The sequence below is a fragment of the Schistocerca piceifrons genome, chromosome 7, assembly GCF_021461385.2.
Source record: "Schistocerca piceifrons isolate TAMUIC-IGC-003096 chromosome 7, iqSchPice1.1, whole genome shotgun sequence".
NCBI classification, from domain to species: domain Eukaryota; kingdom Metazoa; phylum Arthropoda; class Insecta; order Orthoptera; family Acrididae; genus Schistocerca; species Schistocerca piceifrons.
The window spans coordinates 47474358-47490264 of record NC_060144.1 but is presented as its reverse complement, the minus strand read 5'-3'; the positions used below and the strand labels follow the sequence as shown (position 1 = coordinate 47490264).

The window sequence follows — 15907 nt, the reverse complement described above, 5'->3', positions numbered from 1 at the left end:
CCCCCTCCCCTCACCATCTGCTGAAGTGCTGAACTGCTAGCTGCCCTACTCTCTTCCCACTTTGTCCTTGTGTGCTCCTACAAGCAGCACTTTACTGTCCTCCACCCCTACCCTGCTATCCTTCCCCCTCCCACCCATAGCATCCTTCTTAGCATTACCACCTAGATTGATTCTCCCATCATGTGTTGTTGTTTGCAGCCTGGAATCAGCAGCCAGAGGCAGTGGTCATGAGTGTGTGAGTTGTGTTTGCGTGAATGTGTAATGCGTGTATATGTTGTTTCATTGAGAAGAATGCCTTTTCGCTGATAGCTTATTTCTAGAGCAGTCTTTTTGTTATGCCTGTCTGCGACTCAACATCTCCACTATATGGTCATATGGTGAGTGGCAATGTATGCTATTCATAACACTATCACTGCACCCTCCTGGCTTTTTCCAGTGTTTAGTTTGTACTATTGATTCGTATAACATCTTTTGGTATTTTTGGCATGTATGGAAAACAAATACACACAGTTCTGTAGTTACCTTTGTATTCATTTTTTCTCAGATAGCAACAGGCAACATAGCCTCTAACTGCTAATGCCAGCTGAATTATGGATAGTACACCCTAGTGAAGTTCACAACAGACTACTTCCACAATAGGCAAAATAAAGTCTAAGGGTTGGTACCGACTACTGACATATGGCCCACTCTGGATATAGACATAACTGATGTTCGAGTTAATTAGTATTTAGCAGTATACTAACAAGAATGTAATGATTCTCTGTGTGTATTTGAATGCTGACATCCACTGGTGGTAAGTTCCTGTGGAACCATACTGCTGAGGTCATTGGTCCCTAGACTTATACACTACTTAATGTAACTTAACTAAGGACGACACACACACGGGACAAATGTTGTAGCCGGTGCAGAAAGGAAGGGCTATGGTGCACTAATCAACGATGGTACGAATGCACTACTACGACATTTTTCATTTTCATAGCTGATGTACGGTGTACGTACATATGTACTAAAATAACATTCTCTGGGGAATTCCTTGCCATACAGCATAGCAATTTCGAATTATTTTTGCAGAGTCAGGTATTTAAAATGAAAACTGCGTTAAACATGTACCAGTGCACACGCTTCAGCATAAGCTACAAGCATTACCACTATTTCGTATTAACATTCGTTGGATGTGACAACTCGCAATTAGACTGCCACCTTCCAACTTAGCGTAGATCTGGAGCTACGATACACAATAAAGATTTCGAAGCGGGGACATGTGCACCTTAGTCACCAAGCGATAAAAGACATGTATAGGAATAAAAAATAGAATCGAGTGGTAACAGTTTTCCGGAGAGATATCGAACATGGTGGCCTGGTCTGTGGTGGATTTGGTAGAGAGACTCATCTTCAAAGGGGTTCACATTAGAGCATGCGCGGTCGAAAACAGGTAGGTGCTGCTTCCCTTATCCGACTCGATCGTAGCGCGGCTGAGTGTAATTTCAGCACTCGACACTGGTTTCTGTAATAGTATAGTTATAGCGTAGAGAGCTCTACAAAATTTTTTTTTTTCGTTTATTCGCATACCAGCAATCATTCGAAGAGAAATGGCGTACTAATTATAGTGCGACATTTACAGAGTGCTGTGGCAAATTAGCACGCGGCCACCAGCCGCCACAGAGTGAAGACTCTTTCGAGATCGGCTTTTCGCAATCGAGTGACTCGTGTGAAATTTCCTGGCAGATTAAAAGTGTGTGCCGGACCGAGACTCGAACTCGTGACCTTTGCCTAGGTTCGCAGGAGAGCTTCTGCAAAGTTTGGAAGGTAGGAGACGAGATACTGGCAGACGTAAAGCTGTGAGGACGGGGCGTGAGTCGTGCTCGGGTAGCTCAGATGGTAGAGCACTTGCCCGCAAAAGCCAAAGGTCCCGAGTTCGAGTCTCGGTCCGGCACACAGTTTTAATCTGCCAGGAAGTTTCATATCAGCGCACACTCCGCTGCAGAGTGAAAATCTCATTCTGGAGTGACTCGTGTGTTCGTGGACCAGTCCGTGTGAGCGACCACTGGTGGAGTCACGTCCGTAAATACAGGAAACCTAGAGCAAATGGTGACCCACATTGGTACCCTCACTCCTGAAGTGGCGCGCACCGACACTCGCTGTCTGCTGCACAGTACTTCCGGTCGCGGTTCGTCCCTCTCCTGCTGGCGCTGCTGGTCGCTGCCGGCGGCTCCCTGGCGGCCTCGCCCCCCTGCGGCTGGGTCTCCGCCGATTACGCAGACGTCGCGCTGGCGTGCTATGGCCCCCGCGTGACGGCGCCCCCGCTCCTGCTGCCTGCGACGCTGCAGATGCTGCAGCTCTCCGGGACGGGCATCCGGGTCCTCCGCGGCGACACCTTCAGCGGCCGACAGCTGCGGCGCCTCCGGGTGCTCTCCGTCACGGACGGCGCCCTCACCAGCGTCGCGGCAGGCGCACTCTGCTCGCTCACAGCTCTCACCCTCCTCGACTTGAGCAACAACAGGTGGGCGCGCCAGCTGAGGCACTGAATGAGATCAGCATTCTTATGGCGGAACACATCAAAGAAGTTTTGCACCATCTCGGTTCCTTGATTTCCGGAACATGTACAGAAAATTGGAATAGAGATCAGTATAAACATCATTTCCGCCCTTCTCATTGCTCATGAAAACCATACATATACATCTACATTTACATCCACACTCCGCAAACCACCTGACGGTGTGTGGCGGAGAGTACCTTGAGTACCTCTATCCGTTCTCCCTTCTGTTCCAGTCTCGTATTGTTCGTGGAAAGAAGGATTGTTGGTATGTGTGGGCTCTAATATCTCTGATTTTATCCTCATGGTCTCTTCGCAGATATACGTAGCAGGGAGTAATATACTGCTTGACTCCTCGGTGAAGGTATGTTCTCGAAACTTTAACAAAAGCCCGTACCGAGCTACTGAGCGTCTCTCCCGCAGAGTCTTCCACTGGAGTTTATCTGTCATCTCCGTAACGCTTTCGCGATTACTAAATGATCCTGAAACGAAGCGCGCTGCTCTCCGTTGGATCTTCTCTATCTCTTCTATCAACCCTATCTGGTACGGATCCCACACTGCCGAACAGCACTCGAACAGTGGGCAAACAATCGTACTGTAAGCTACTTCCTTTGTTTTCGGATTGCATTTCCTTAGGATTCTTCCACTGAATCTCAGTCTGGCCTCTGCTTTACCGACGATCAACTTTATATCATCATTCCATTTTAAATCACTCCTAATGCGTACTCCCAGATAATTTATGGAATTAACTGCTTCCAGTTGCTGACCTGCTATATTGTAGCTAAATGATATGGGACCTTTCTTTCTATGTATTCGCAGCACATTACACTTGTCTACACTGAGATTCAATTGCCATTCCCTGCACCATGCGTCAATTCGCTGCAGATCCTCCTGCATTTCAGTACAATTTTCCAATGTTACAACCTCTCGATATACCACAGCATCATCCGCAAAAAGCCTCAGTGAACTTCCGATGTCATCCACAAGGTCATTTATGTATATTGAGAATAGTAACGGTCCTATGACACTCCCCTGCGGCACACCTGAAATCACTCTTACTTCGGAATACTTCTCTCCATTGAGAATGACATGCTGCGTTCTGTTATCTAGGAACTCTTCAATCCAATCACACATTTGGTCTGATAGTCCATATGCTTTTACATTGTTCATTAAACGACTGTGGGGAACTGTATCGAACGCCTTGCGGAAGTCAAGAAACACGACATCTACCGGGAAACCCGTGTCTATTATCTTCTACGTTGTATGTTGTTCCACCATACAGCGAAACATTCAGAGATGGTGGTCCACATTGCTGTACGCACCGGCTCCTCTGATACCCAGTAGCACGTCCTCTTGAATTTATGCATGCCTGTATTCTTCGTGGCATACTATCCACAAGTTCAAGGAACTGTTGATCCAGATTTTCCCATTCCTCAACGGCGTTTCGGCGTAGATCCCTCAGAGTGGATGCTGGGTCACATCGTCCATAAACAGCCCTTTTCAATCTATGTTCGACAGCGTTCACGTCTGGAGAACATGCTGCCCACTCTAGTCGGGCGACGTCGTTATCCTGAAGGAACTCATTCACAAGATGTGCACGATGGGGGTACGAACTGTCGTCCACGAAGTAGAATGCTTCGCCAGTATGCTGCCGCTATGGTTGCACTATTAGTCTGAGGATGGCATTCACTTATCCTACAGCCGTTACGGCCTCTTCCATTATCAGCGGCGTACGTCATCCCCACATAATAACCACTCCGTCTTCAGACCACGAGTTGCCTACCGGGACCATCCGACCGCCGTGTCATCCTCAGTGGAGGATGAGGAAAGGAGGGGCGTGGGGTCAGCACTCCGCTCTCCCGATCGTTATGATGGTATTCTTGACCTAAGCCGCTACTATTCGGTCGAGTACCTTCTCAATTCTTATCACGAGGGTGAGTGCACCCCGAAAAATTGCAACAGCGCATGGCGGCCTGGATGGTCACCCATCCAATTGCCGACCACTCCAGACAGCGCATAACTTCTGTGATCTCGCGGGGACCGGTGTATCCACTGCGGCAAGGCCTTTCGGCCCCACATAATGCCACCCCAAACCAACAAAAATGGTTCAAATGGCTCTGAGCACTATGGGACAACATCAGAGGTCATCAGTCCCCTAGAATGTAGAACTACTTAAACCTAACTAACCTAAGGACATCCCGCACATCCATGCCCGAGGCAGGATTCGAACCTGCGACCGTAGCGGTGGCGCGGTTCCAGACTGGAGCGCCTAGAACCGATCGGCCACAACAGCCGGCCCCAAAACAACAGGGAACGTCCACTTTGCTGCACTCGCTAGACAATGTGTCTAAGGCGTTCAGCCTTTCCGGGTTCCTTCCAAACACGTCTCCGACGATTGCCTAGTTGATGGCATATGCGACACATCTGTGAAGAGAAAATGATGGCAATCCTGAGCGGTCCATGCGGCATGTTGTTGGACCCATCTCTACCGCGTTGTAAACATTATTCAACACGGTGGCGTTGCTGTCAGGGTTCCTCCGAGCTATAATCTGTAGATAGCGGTCATGCACTGCAATAGTAGCCCTTGTGCGGCCTGAGCGAGGCATGTCATCGACAGTTTCTCTATATCTCCTCCATGTCCGACCAACATCGCTTTGGTTCATTCCGAGACTCCCGGACACTTCCCTTGTTGACATTCCTTCCTGGCACAAAGTAACAATGCGGCTGCGATCGAACCGCGGTATTGACCATCTAGGCATGGCTGAACTACAAACAACACAAACCGTGTACCTTCTTTCTGGTGAAATGACTGTAACTGATCGGCTGTCGGACCCCCTCCGTCTAATAGGCGCTGCTCATGCATGGTTTTTTACATCTTTGGACTGTGTCTGTGATCCAATATCCACAGTCAACGTCATCTTCAGGAGTTCAGGGAACCGGGGTGATGAAAAACTTTGTTTGATATGTATATATTCAAAGCTATCGATCTGTCGATCCTCAGTCATTGGGATATCGGGCAGTTTCACTGATACGAGCTATTATATACTTTGTTACAATACACTGTTGTGTCCGCCACCGTAGCTAAGCGGACACCGCGCTGGCTCGTCATGCCGCGGGCCCTGGGTTCGTGTTGGAGATTTTCTCCGCTCAGGAGCTGGGTGTCTGTGTCGCCTTCATCACCATGATTTCATCCTCATCGACGCGCAAGTCGCCGAAGTGGCATCACCTCAAAAGACTCAGGCGATCAGATCTAGCCGTTGGGAGGCCCTCGCCACACGGCACTTCAACACACTGCTTGTTGGTGAGGTGACAAAGAACATGGGGTACCCCCTAAAAACATGTTGGACCTCCATTTACCCGGCATAGTGCAGAAGACGTGGCATGGGCTCCACAAGCCGTTGGATGTCTCCTGCGGAAATACTGAGCCATTCCGCCTCAGTTGCCGTCCATAGTTGCGAAATTGTTGCCAGTGAAGGATTCTGTGCACGAACTGATCTCTCAATTACGTCCTGTAAAGGTTCGGTGGGGTTCATATCGGGCAATGTGAGTGGCCAAGTCATTCGCTCGAGATGTCCATAATGTTTTTCAAACAAATCGCGGTGACATGGCGCATTGTCATCCATAAAAATGACATGAAGTCCATGAATGGCTGCAAATGCTCTACAAGCAGCCGAACATAATCATTTCCAGTCAATGATCGGGTCAGTTGGGTCAGAAGACACAGTTCATTCCATGTAAATACTGACCACACCACTAGCTTGCACAGTGCCCTGTTGACAAGTTGTGTCCGTCGGTCCGTAGGGCCTGCACCGCTCTCGAACCGCACCGTCAGCAATTACCAACTGAAACTGGAACTCACCTGACTGGATCACGCTTTTCCAGGCGTCTACGTTCCAGCCGATACGTTCACGAGCCCAGGACAGGCGCTGCAGACGATGCCTGCTGTTAACAAAGACACTCGTGTCGGTCATCCGCCGCCATAGCCCAGTAACGTCAGATTTCGCCGCACTGTCTTGATGGATTCGTTCGTCGTACATCCCACATTGATTTTTGCGGTTGTTTAACGCAATGTTGCTTGGCTCTTAGCACTGACAACTCTATGCAAACGCCGTTGCTCTCAGTCGTTAAATGAAGGCCGGCGGCTACTTGGTTGACCATGGTGAAGGCAATGCTGGAAATTTTATATTCTCGGCAGACTTTTGATGCTGTGGATCACGAAATATTGAAATTGAATATGCCATGCGTCTAGTTCCAACGACAATTGTATATTTTCATAGCGTTGTCCCATAATACTGGCAGCTTCAGTGGCTCTAACCTGGTTGGACATCGCTTGATACACCTAGTATGACAGACACACGATTCCATGCTCCATCGACTCAACTCCAGAGTCCTTCAGTCTTAGGGGCTGGCGTTTGGTGGCGTGCCACAACCAGATGTATTCCACTGGTGAGAGATCAGGAGAACGAGCTGGCCTGAGAAGCGACAGAAGACTCTCTGTACCGAGGTAGATCAGCGCAAATGGAATGAGATGGTTGTATAGCATTTATGGTCGCCTACGGCTAGTCTTTCTATTTGACACCACTTCGGCGACTTGCACGTCGATGATGATAAAACAATGATGAGGATGACACTTAGAGCGAATGAAATCTTCGACTCGACTGGGAAGCGGAGCTGGGCCCTTCGCATGACAGGCACACTGACCGCTGGAGGTGACAGGTCAGCATGTCATCAGCAGTGTGTATTCTTGTATTACCTTATTCAAAGATGACGTCACAGACACCTCGAAGAAAGGGCACAGGTATCAGCTTTAACATGACAGGAACGTTGCAGCCGCTATGACAAGTACCAGATAAGCGAACCCAAAATATCCGTCTTTTGTGCTCAGTGGTACTCCAAACAACAACTATTTGGCACGTATGACGCTGACGAACGCAGTCTGGCAAAGTTCATTCTCCTCAGGGCCTCCGTAGACCAAGTGCCTTGATCGTGATACTATATGCAAACTGCGACTTCCGAAAAGATGATAAGGTGCCACTCCTGTTTTCAATATCGGTTGCACCACTGCTGGCTCATCTCTCTCTACCATCATGTCAGTGGAAGCCGCAGCTGTGGTTGCCATGCTGACATTTCACCCAAAATGGCGTCAGTTATGGTCTTTCTGATTTATTCCATATTCCACCATGTTCCATATTCCCACGATAGTCGTGGGATCCTGACCGGGATGAGATACGATACAGCCGTACAACAAACAGTAGGCTTGATACGCCACTTTCTTGATGCTTACTCTGACATGTGCTGATTTCCATTACTCCTTCTTACACGAGACATAACACAATCATAACCAACATACAAATGCGATTTCTGAATGAAAAACCCACTGTGTGATCTTTTCCTGTATCGAGAATTAGCTATTTCCCTGTGGCTTCACCTTTTGTATTGATTCCACACTTATACTGAACACACGCTCTCCTCCCCCTCTCCACCTCTTCCTCCCACCGCTGTTTATCTCCACCTCCCAAATCTCTGTGTCTCTTCATCTGCTCCAGCGTCTCTTTGTCCACTTTTCAACGCATCTCTCCGACAGTATCTTCCTTACATTCTGACCATATCTCTCTCCCCCTCTCTCTTTCCGCCTTGCCCTCTTCCTTTCCCACCTGTCCATTAGCCCTGCACACCTTCCAACTGCCTCATGCATCTCCTCCTGTTCCCCTCCCCTCTATCCATTTCCTCCTCTCCCTCTATCCATCTCAAACTGTCCCTAGCCATGCTCATAAGCATGCTAGCCCCTGAAATACAGTTCAGTAAACCACAGCATGCCTTCCATGTAGCATGGGCTGTATATATTTGCCTTTGACATGCAGACTGGCATGCAAAGCAGATTGCTAGAGAAGGCCGATATTACTCCAACACAAAATGCCTATCATGCAGGACTGGAAAACCGTTTCTTGCTACTGACATGTAGGGTTCTCAGCAAAACAGGTTGGTGTGGCTGTCCAATACCATAACCACGCATGTCTGGTGTGCATGGCAGCCTATGCGCCAGGGGATGGGAAAACACGGTTTTTCCCATGCCTCCACTCCTTCTGGAGCTATTATAGCGCCACTGCTCGTTAGGCATGTCGTTTCTGTTGTTTCTGTGCTAAATTTGATTAAAATGGATGCAGGGGTTTGGGGGATCCCAGGCATCCACACACATATATATGTAACAGATCTACAAGAGGAAATGCAATATATTTTTTTCTGTAAGCAAGTTGATTTTATTCAGAATTCCAATACACCAGCCGGCCGGAGTGGCCGAGCGGTTCTAGGCGCTACAGTCTGGAGCCGCGCGACCGCTACGGTCGCAGGTTCGAATCCTGCCTCGGGCATGGATGTGTGTGATGTCCTTAGGTTAGTTAGGTTTAAGTAGTTCTAAGTTCTAGGGGACTGATGACCACAGATGTTAAGTCCCATAGTGTTCAGAGCCATTTGAACCATTTTTCCAATACACCATGATATTCCCCGCTCTTTCGGCTACAATTTCCATTCAGTGTGACAGCCTTATGCCACCTTAGTGGGGAGGCCTATACGCCCTCTTGGTACCACACTACCGGCCGATGTCAGAGGCAACGTCTGGCTGCATCAAAAACTTCCCCATTAATAAATTCCCCATCATCCTCGCACTGCTTCCGACATAGTTTATTATTCATTGGGTCAAACAAGTGGAAGTCGGAAGATGCGAAATCCAGGCTATATGGTGGATGAGGAATAGCATTCTCTGGTGACGAACGCGCTGAAGTCGTTTCAACAATATCCTGAGGGTAGGACAGTACATTTGATCGTTGTACCATGAAGGAGGACTTCATACGGAATAAGTCCTTCAGAGTCCCAGAAGACCGTAGCCTTAAATTTACCGGTTGAGGGTGCGGTATTGAACTTTTTCTTCAGAGGAGAGGCGATGTGGCGCCACTGAGTCGATTGCCGTTTTGTTTTCGGTACGAAGTGATGAACCCATATTTCATCGCTTGTGAGGATGGTCGACAAAAAATTGTAACGATCACCCTCGTAACGCATAAGAATTCAGCTGAGATGGTCTTTCGTTGGCCTTTGTGTTTTTCTGTTATGCGGCGAAGAAGCCAGCGGGCACACATCTTTGAGTACCCCAAGCGACGAACGAGTGTATCAGCACTGCCAACGGAGATGTCCGCTTGTGGAGCGATGTGTTTGATTACGACCTGTCGATCACATCGAACTAGTGTACCCGCACATGCAATACTGCAGGAGACACAGCTGTGCTCGTCGGGCTGATACGCGTGAGATTGGACTGGTCTGCGAGACCATATTGCCACGATGTCAGACGCCTCGCCCAACGACTCACCGTGCTTTTTGTTCACAGACAGGTCTCCGTAGACATTCTGCAAGTGCGTATCTCCCATGCTCTGGTTTTCCGCCAAAAGAAACCAATGAGGGGTATCTGCGTGGATCGCACCTCCATTACGGACGCCATTTTGAAGGCTACATATAGCGCCGCTACCTATGGGAACTTCATGAAACTATAGGGGCTGAAGCCGGAGTCTTTCGCAATGTCCCACAATAAATTTCGCATTTTTAATAAATGTGTTGCATTACTACTTCCACATTGCGCACTGAAATGTTAATCAATTGAATTCCAAGCATGCAGTAGACTCCGTGTCAATTAGACGTGGGTTGGATGCCACATTGACGGTCTACATCTACATGATTACTCTGCAATTCACATTTAAGTGCTTGACAGAGGGTTCATCGAACCACAATCATACTATCTCTCTACCATTCCATTCCCGAACAGCGCGCAGGAAAAACGAACACCTAAACCTTTCTGTTCGAGCTCTGTTTTTCTCTTATTTTATTTTGATGATCATTCCTACCTATGTAGGTTGGGATCGACAAAATATTTTCGCATACGGAAGAGAAAGTTGGTGACTGAAATTTCGTAAATAGATCTCGCCGCGACGAAAAACGTCTTTGCTTTAATGACTTCCATCCCAACTCGCGTATCATATCTGCCACACTCTCTCCCCTATTACGTGCTAATACAAAACGAGTTGCCCTTTTTTGCACCCTTTCGATGTCCTCCGTCAATCCCACCTGGTAAGGATCCCACACCGCGCAGCAATATTCTAACAGAGGACGAACGAGTGTAGTGTAAGCTGTCTCTTTAGTGGACTTGTTGCATCTTCTAAGTGTCCTGCCAATGAAACGCAACCTTTGGTTCGCCTTCCCCACACTATTATCTATGTGGTCTTTCCAACTGAAGTTGTTCGTAATTTTAACACCCAGGTAGTTAGTTGAATTGACAGCCTTGAGAATTGAACTATTTATCGGGTAATCAAATTCCAACGGATTTCTTTTGGAACTCATGTGGATCACCTCAAACTTTTCGTTATTTAGCGTCAACTGCCACCTGCCACACCATACAGCAATCTTTTCTGAATAGCTTTACAACTGATACTGGTCTTCGGATGACCTTACTAGACGGTAAATTACAGCATCATCTGCGAACAACCTAAGAGAATTGCTCAGATTGTCACCCAGGTCATTTATATAGATCAGGAACAGCAGACGTCCCAGGACGCTTCCCTGGGGACCACCTGATATCACTTCAATTTTACTCGATGATTTGCCGTCTATTACTACGAACTGCAACCTTCCTGACAGAAAATCACAAATCCAGTCGCACAACTGAGACGATACCCCATAGGCCCGCAGCTTGATTAGAAGTCGCTTGTGAGGAACGGTGTCAAAAGCTTTCCGGAAATCTAGAAATACGGAATCAACTTGAGATCCCCTGTCGATAGCGGCCATTACTTCGTGTGAATAAAGAGCTAGCTGCGTTGCACAAGAACGATGTTTTCTGAAACCATGCTGATTACGTATCAATAGATCGTTCCCTTCGAGGTGATTCATAATGTGTGAATACAATATATATTCCAAAACCCTACTGCATACCGACGTCAATGATATAGGTCTGTAATTCGATGGATTACTCCTACTACCCTTCTTAAACACTGGTGCGACCTGCGCAATTTTCCAATCTGTAGGTACAGATCTATCGGTGAGCGAGCCGTTGTATATGATTGCTAAGTAGGGAGCTATTGTATCAGCGTAATCTGAATGGAACCTAATCGGTATACAATCTGGACCTGAAGACTTGCCCGTATCAAGCGATTTGAGTTGCTTCGCAACCCCTAAGGTATCTACTTCCAAGAAACTCATGCTAGCAGCTGTTTGTGTTTCAAATTCTGGAATATTCCATTCGTCTTCCCTAGTGAAGGAATTTCGGAAATCTGCGTTCAATAACTCCACTTTAGCGGCACAGTCGTCGGTAACGGTGCTGCAATTTCAACTGCTAGCAGCTTATTTTAATCGTAAAATAACAATCTTAGTCACACCATCCCTCTTGTTCACGTATCAAGTGCTGCATTGTTGATTATCTGGTTAGAAGCTACATAATAGCTGAGATTTTTCATAGTTTTAATTTCTCATATATTAGAAAAATTCCTCCTAGGCGTCGAGAGGGAGCGGTAGTCGAGGTCTCATCTGTTTGTTCCAGACTTCATCAGGTGGACCCCTCCAGCTTCGAGTGCAATCGCCATCTGCGCCGTGTCGATCTGTCTGGCAACACTGGTCTCCGTCGACTGCCCGCGCTGGTCAGCGATTCCATTGAGACTGTGGATGCCGACCGCTGCAACAGCGCAGACGTCGATGTCGACGACCTGCGAGGACTGCCAGCTCTCAAGGTCCTCCATCTGAGTGACAACCCCGGCCTCGACTGCCAGGGCGTCAAGCGGAGACTCGCTCGATCTTATCCGTCACTGGTGGTCGTCTGTGATGACTCGCAGGCGTTCTCTGGAACAGCCAATCTTTCCAGCGCTCAGTCGCCTTCTGATACCTCGAACAATTCACCGCAACACGTGACATCTACTGAGACGGACACAAGGCCAGAGATCGACTTCCAAAATTCAGTTACGCAATTACATATCGAAGACCAAAAAGTCAGTACGGCAGTGACGCCCTCTGAAACGGTTGCGGAGCCAGAGATCGACTCCAAAAATTCTCTCACACAGTTACATATCGAAGACCAAAAAGTCAGTACAGTTGTGACATACTTGGGAACGGTTACAGGAAATCGCATCGACTCCAAAAATTCAGTTACAGAATTACTCGTAGAACAAAAAATCGATACAGCTACAAAAAGTCTCTTAGACCTTACTACAGAAGTTCCTATAAAGCACAGAGCAGAGACCTCTACACAGTCGCTTCACGGTTTCACGAAAATTAAAAGCGAAAATATTTTTGTGGTTACCAATCCAAAAGAATTCTATGAACTTGATTCCATTTTCCTTATCTCTATGGGCGTATTGCTGCCGTTGATATTGTTGTTAACACTATTGGTGTTCTACTTGAAAACAAAAGCTAACGATTGATGGCCTTGTTGACTGATTCTTTCGTAGAGTCTTGGTACAACTCCAAGCGCGACTGGTATCTGCCTCAGAAAATAGGAAAAGATATAGCTAAGCGATAGCAAGAAGAAGAAATGCTAGTAGTACATCATTTCGTCAGCAGATACTCAGAAGAAGACCTGACTTTTGATGCACAATCCCCCCAAAATTGTGCTGCGAACCTGTTCGAACTTTCACGATAGAGGGAGTCTAATGATACAGCTGTTGCGTCACTGTTAACAGACCTGAGAAGCAGTTTCGCAGCACAAAGCCAGGGATTTCCTGGGATCGAGACTGGGAGGTTGTTCTTGCGTTCATTGGTACATTGTACGAAACGATTTATTACTAAGCAATTGTTACAAAGATTTACTAAGCACACGGAAGCGAACATATGAAAGAAATCACAAAATGTGAAGCTACAACACACCAGCACCAGAACCAAACGTCTCTTGTGAAGCTGCCCAAGGTACAGTGAAGCCATCAGTTTGAGAACAAAGCCGGGGTAAGTTATGCAAGAGTGGTCTAAATTTTCTTAAAACCATCAGTTTCTCAAAACTTTGAATTTTGGTACAGCTAGTATATTTAAGAGTCATACACCACCAGTATTGCTTGAACAAGTTGGTAAACTGCATTAATCAGGACAACGCTCTCATTATTAACGGTATATTAATTAAGGTGTGTTAGGGCAACGAGAATAATTCTACGCTTCGCAGTGGAAGTGTATGTTTCAGGTAAGAGTTTCACTTATTCTACGATGTATTCGTCTTAAAAGACAATGCAATTACTCCAAAAGTCAAGAGTCCAGTTATTGATGCGAGTATCTGGAATTTACGTAAAAGTCATGACTGCCATTTCTTCCTCATTATCTCAATGTTACTGTTGATTAAACACAGTTGTGGGCACGTCCATCCATTCTGACGAAACAATATTATGTTCTTCTCCACTTGTGACGTCTTCTCAGTGACTTTTTCATATAGTTGGTCCAGCAGATTACATAGTTTCGGCAAATTATTGCACCACCCTTCTCAATGTAGCCAGCAGAATCTATTTTGTGTTCCAGGAAATGCTGTCGGTTGATCCTTCGTCGTCACCACAGCAGAGAGTCTCCAGCTTCCATTAAGTGCTCTCACCGCTGCTTCGATTTTGATTAGATTCAATGAACCCACAGTAACAAAACGGAGCACAAGATTTTTGATGGGACCGATGACCACGCTGTTTGGTCCCCTTCCCCAAATCAACCAACCAACAAAATTTCTTAAATTAATTTTAAACAGATTAAAACATTGTTTATATGTTCGGTTCGTATTTTCTTTGCGTCAAAATTCCATAGAGGTGGCACCCACCTTTCTTATCAAACGTTTTTCTCTGGATCCTTTTCAAGAGAAACATGACACCATAGAGTTCAGTTACGCATTTATTAACAGACATCCTGTATAGCGACAAGCAATATTAAACAATGAATATTATAGCACCACTGTATATCATTTCCACCATTAAACGAAAGACAGAAAATACATGTAATTTGAAAATCCGTGAAAAGAAAACTGCCCCCAGGTAAAGCTGACACCTGTCTTACGTTATAATTTGTACCAATCTAATATTAACAAAGTAAGTAATAATTCGAAGAAGAATCATCTCCAGTACATTCAACTGGATTACGGACAATGACTCTAGTTGTATTGGTGTATATTGTTTCACTCTGAGGCCAACTGCTGTAGAGCAATTCTACGACACAATGGTTAAACCTGTTGTGAAATCGGTTTTTTGTGTCTCCCGTAAAATTTATTTTCTGGGAAATGGCCCCTTTTCCAACACACCGATTAGGTTTTAGACAAAACATATATAGGAACAGCTACGGACGATACTGATTTATTTTTAATTTTATTATTGTAGTCGGTCAAACTCGCCATAATTTTACATATAATACCAGTTTCGGCTGGCATATTAATTTGCTGGCAGTGGTGAAATATATGCACATTATTGCCGCAGCTGCATCACCTTGTTCAAACAGTACTGGTCATCATGTATGGCTTTTGATCCTAACAGTTATACCAATTTGTACTTTTTTAAGAATACTATCTCTCTGACAGTTCGAGAACTTTTCTCTTTGCCATAATATTTCAATAGAGCGTTTGTTTTCTTTGATCTGATGGTCTTATACGTTTTAGCAGCTGAACAGTAATTTCAACTTCCCACCGTTTCTCCATGTTTGCATATTAATTTTAAAGATTTCAGTGTCAAGTCATCTGATTCATACCAATAGTATTCATGCTTCTTACTAATGCAGTTGTGTTTGGTTTTTCCGCAGATTCACGGAGTCACTGATTTGAACTTTTCGTCATAAAAGCCGACTGCAGACATTACACCATGGCACATAACGTCCATCACAAATCAGTGAAGAGAATTTCTTCCAAACGCTATTGTAACAAAATGTACAAGCTTCACAATAATGAAAGAAATAAAAAAAATCGTAAAATAAATTCTGCCTCGAGTCTTACTTATTTCATTCCCAGGTATTAATTTCCTCGTTATGAAATGTTCTGATGCTACTTATGCATAAAGAGAGTATTATAGTCATGTCTGAAACACAGACCATTAATTAACCAATTTATTTTTTTAATTTGTGAGAATATTCGTTCACCAAAGGTACCGGATTAATGCATGACCTCCGTGTTCAGAAGAGAGTGCGGTGTCTCCGTGATACTTCCGGGCTCTCGTGGCACCAGTAACTGAGATGTTCCTTTTTATAGACAACATACAGACTTGGGTCTATTTTCTAGCATGCGATTGTCATGAAAGCTACACTAATTACGAAACATCAAATTTAAACCAAGAAGACCCACAGAGACTGCCTTAGGGACTAACGGTGACCACTTTTTAAATTAGTTTTATTATATATTTCTGCCTCATGCTG

The 15907-nt window shown here is 45.8% G+C and overlaps 1 protein-coding gene across 1 annotated transcript; it reads left to right on the top strand.

The window, feature by feature from the left end:
* Positions 1-2327: 2327 nt before the first annotated feature.
* LOC124805413 (vasorin-like) lies at positions 2328-13151 on the top strand. The gene is made up of 2 exons (XM_047265974.1): positions 2328-2500; positions 12105-13151. Exons 1-2 carry the CDS (start codon positions 2328-2330, stop codon positions 12976-12978), a joined length of 1047 nt encoding a protein of 348 aa, XP_047121930.1. The 3' UTR covers positions 12979-13151.
* The last annotated feature ends 2756 nt before the right edge of the window (positions 13152-15907 follow it).

Excerpts from the sequence above, each read along its gene's own strand:
- LOC124805413 (XM_047265974.1), top strand. The coding sequence starts at position 2,328 with ATGCTGCAGCTCTCCGGGACGGGCATCCGGGTCCTCCGCGGCGACACC. Across the intron at positions 2,501-12,104 it reads CTCGACTTGAGCAACAACAG|ACTTCATCAGGTGGACCCCT; the intron begins GTGGGCGCGCCA and ends TGTTTGTTCCAG.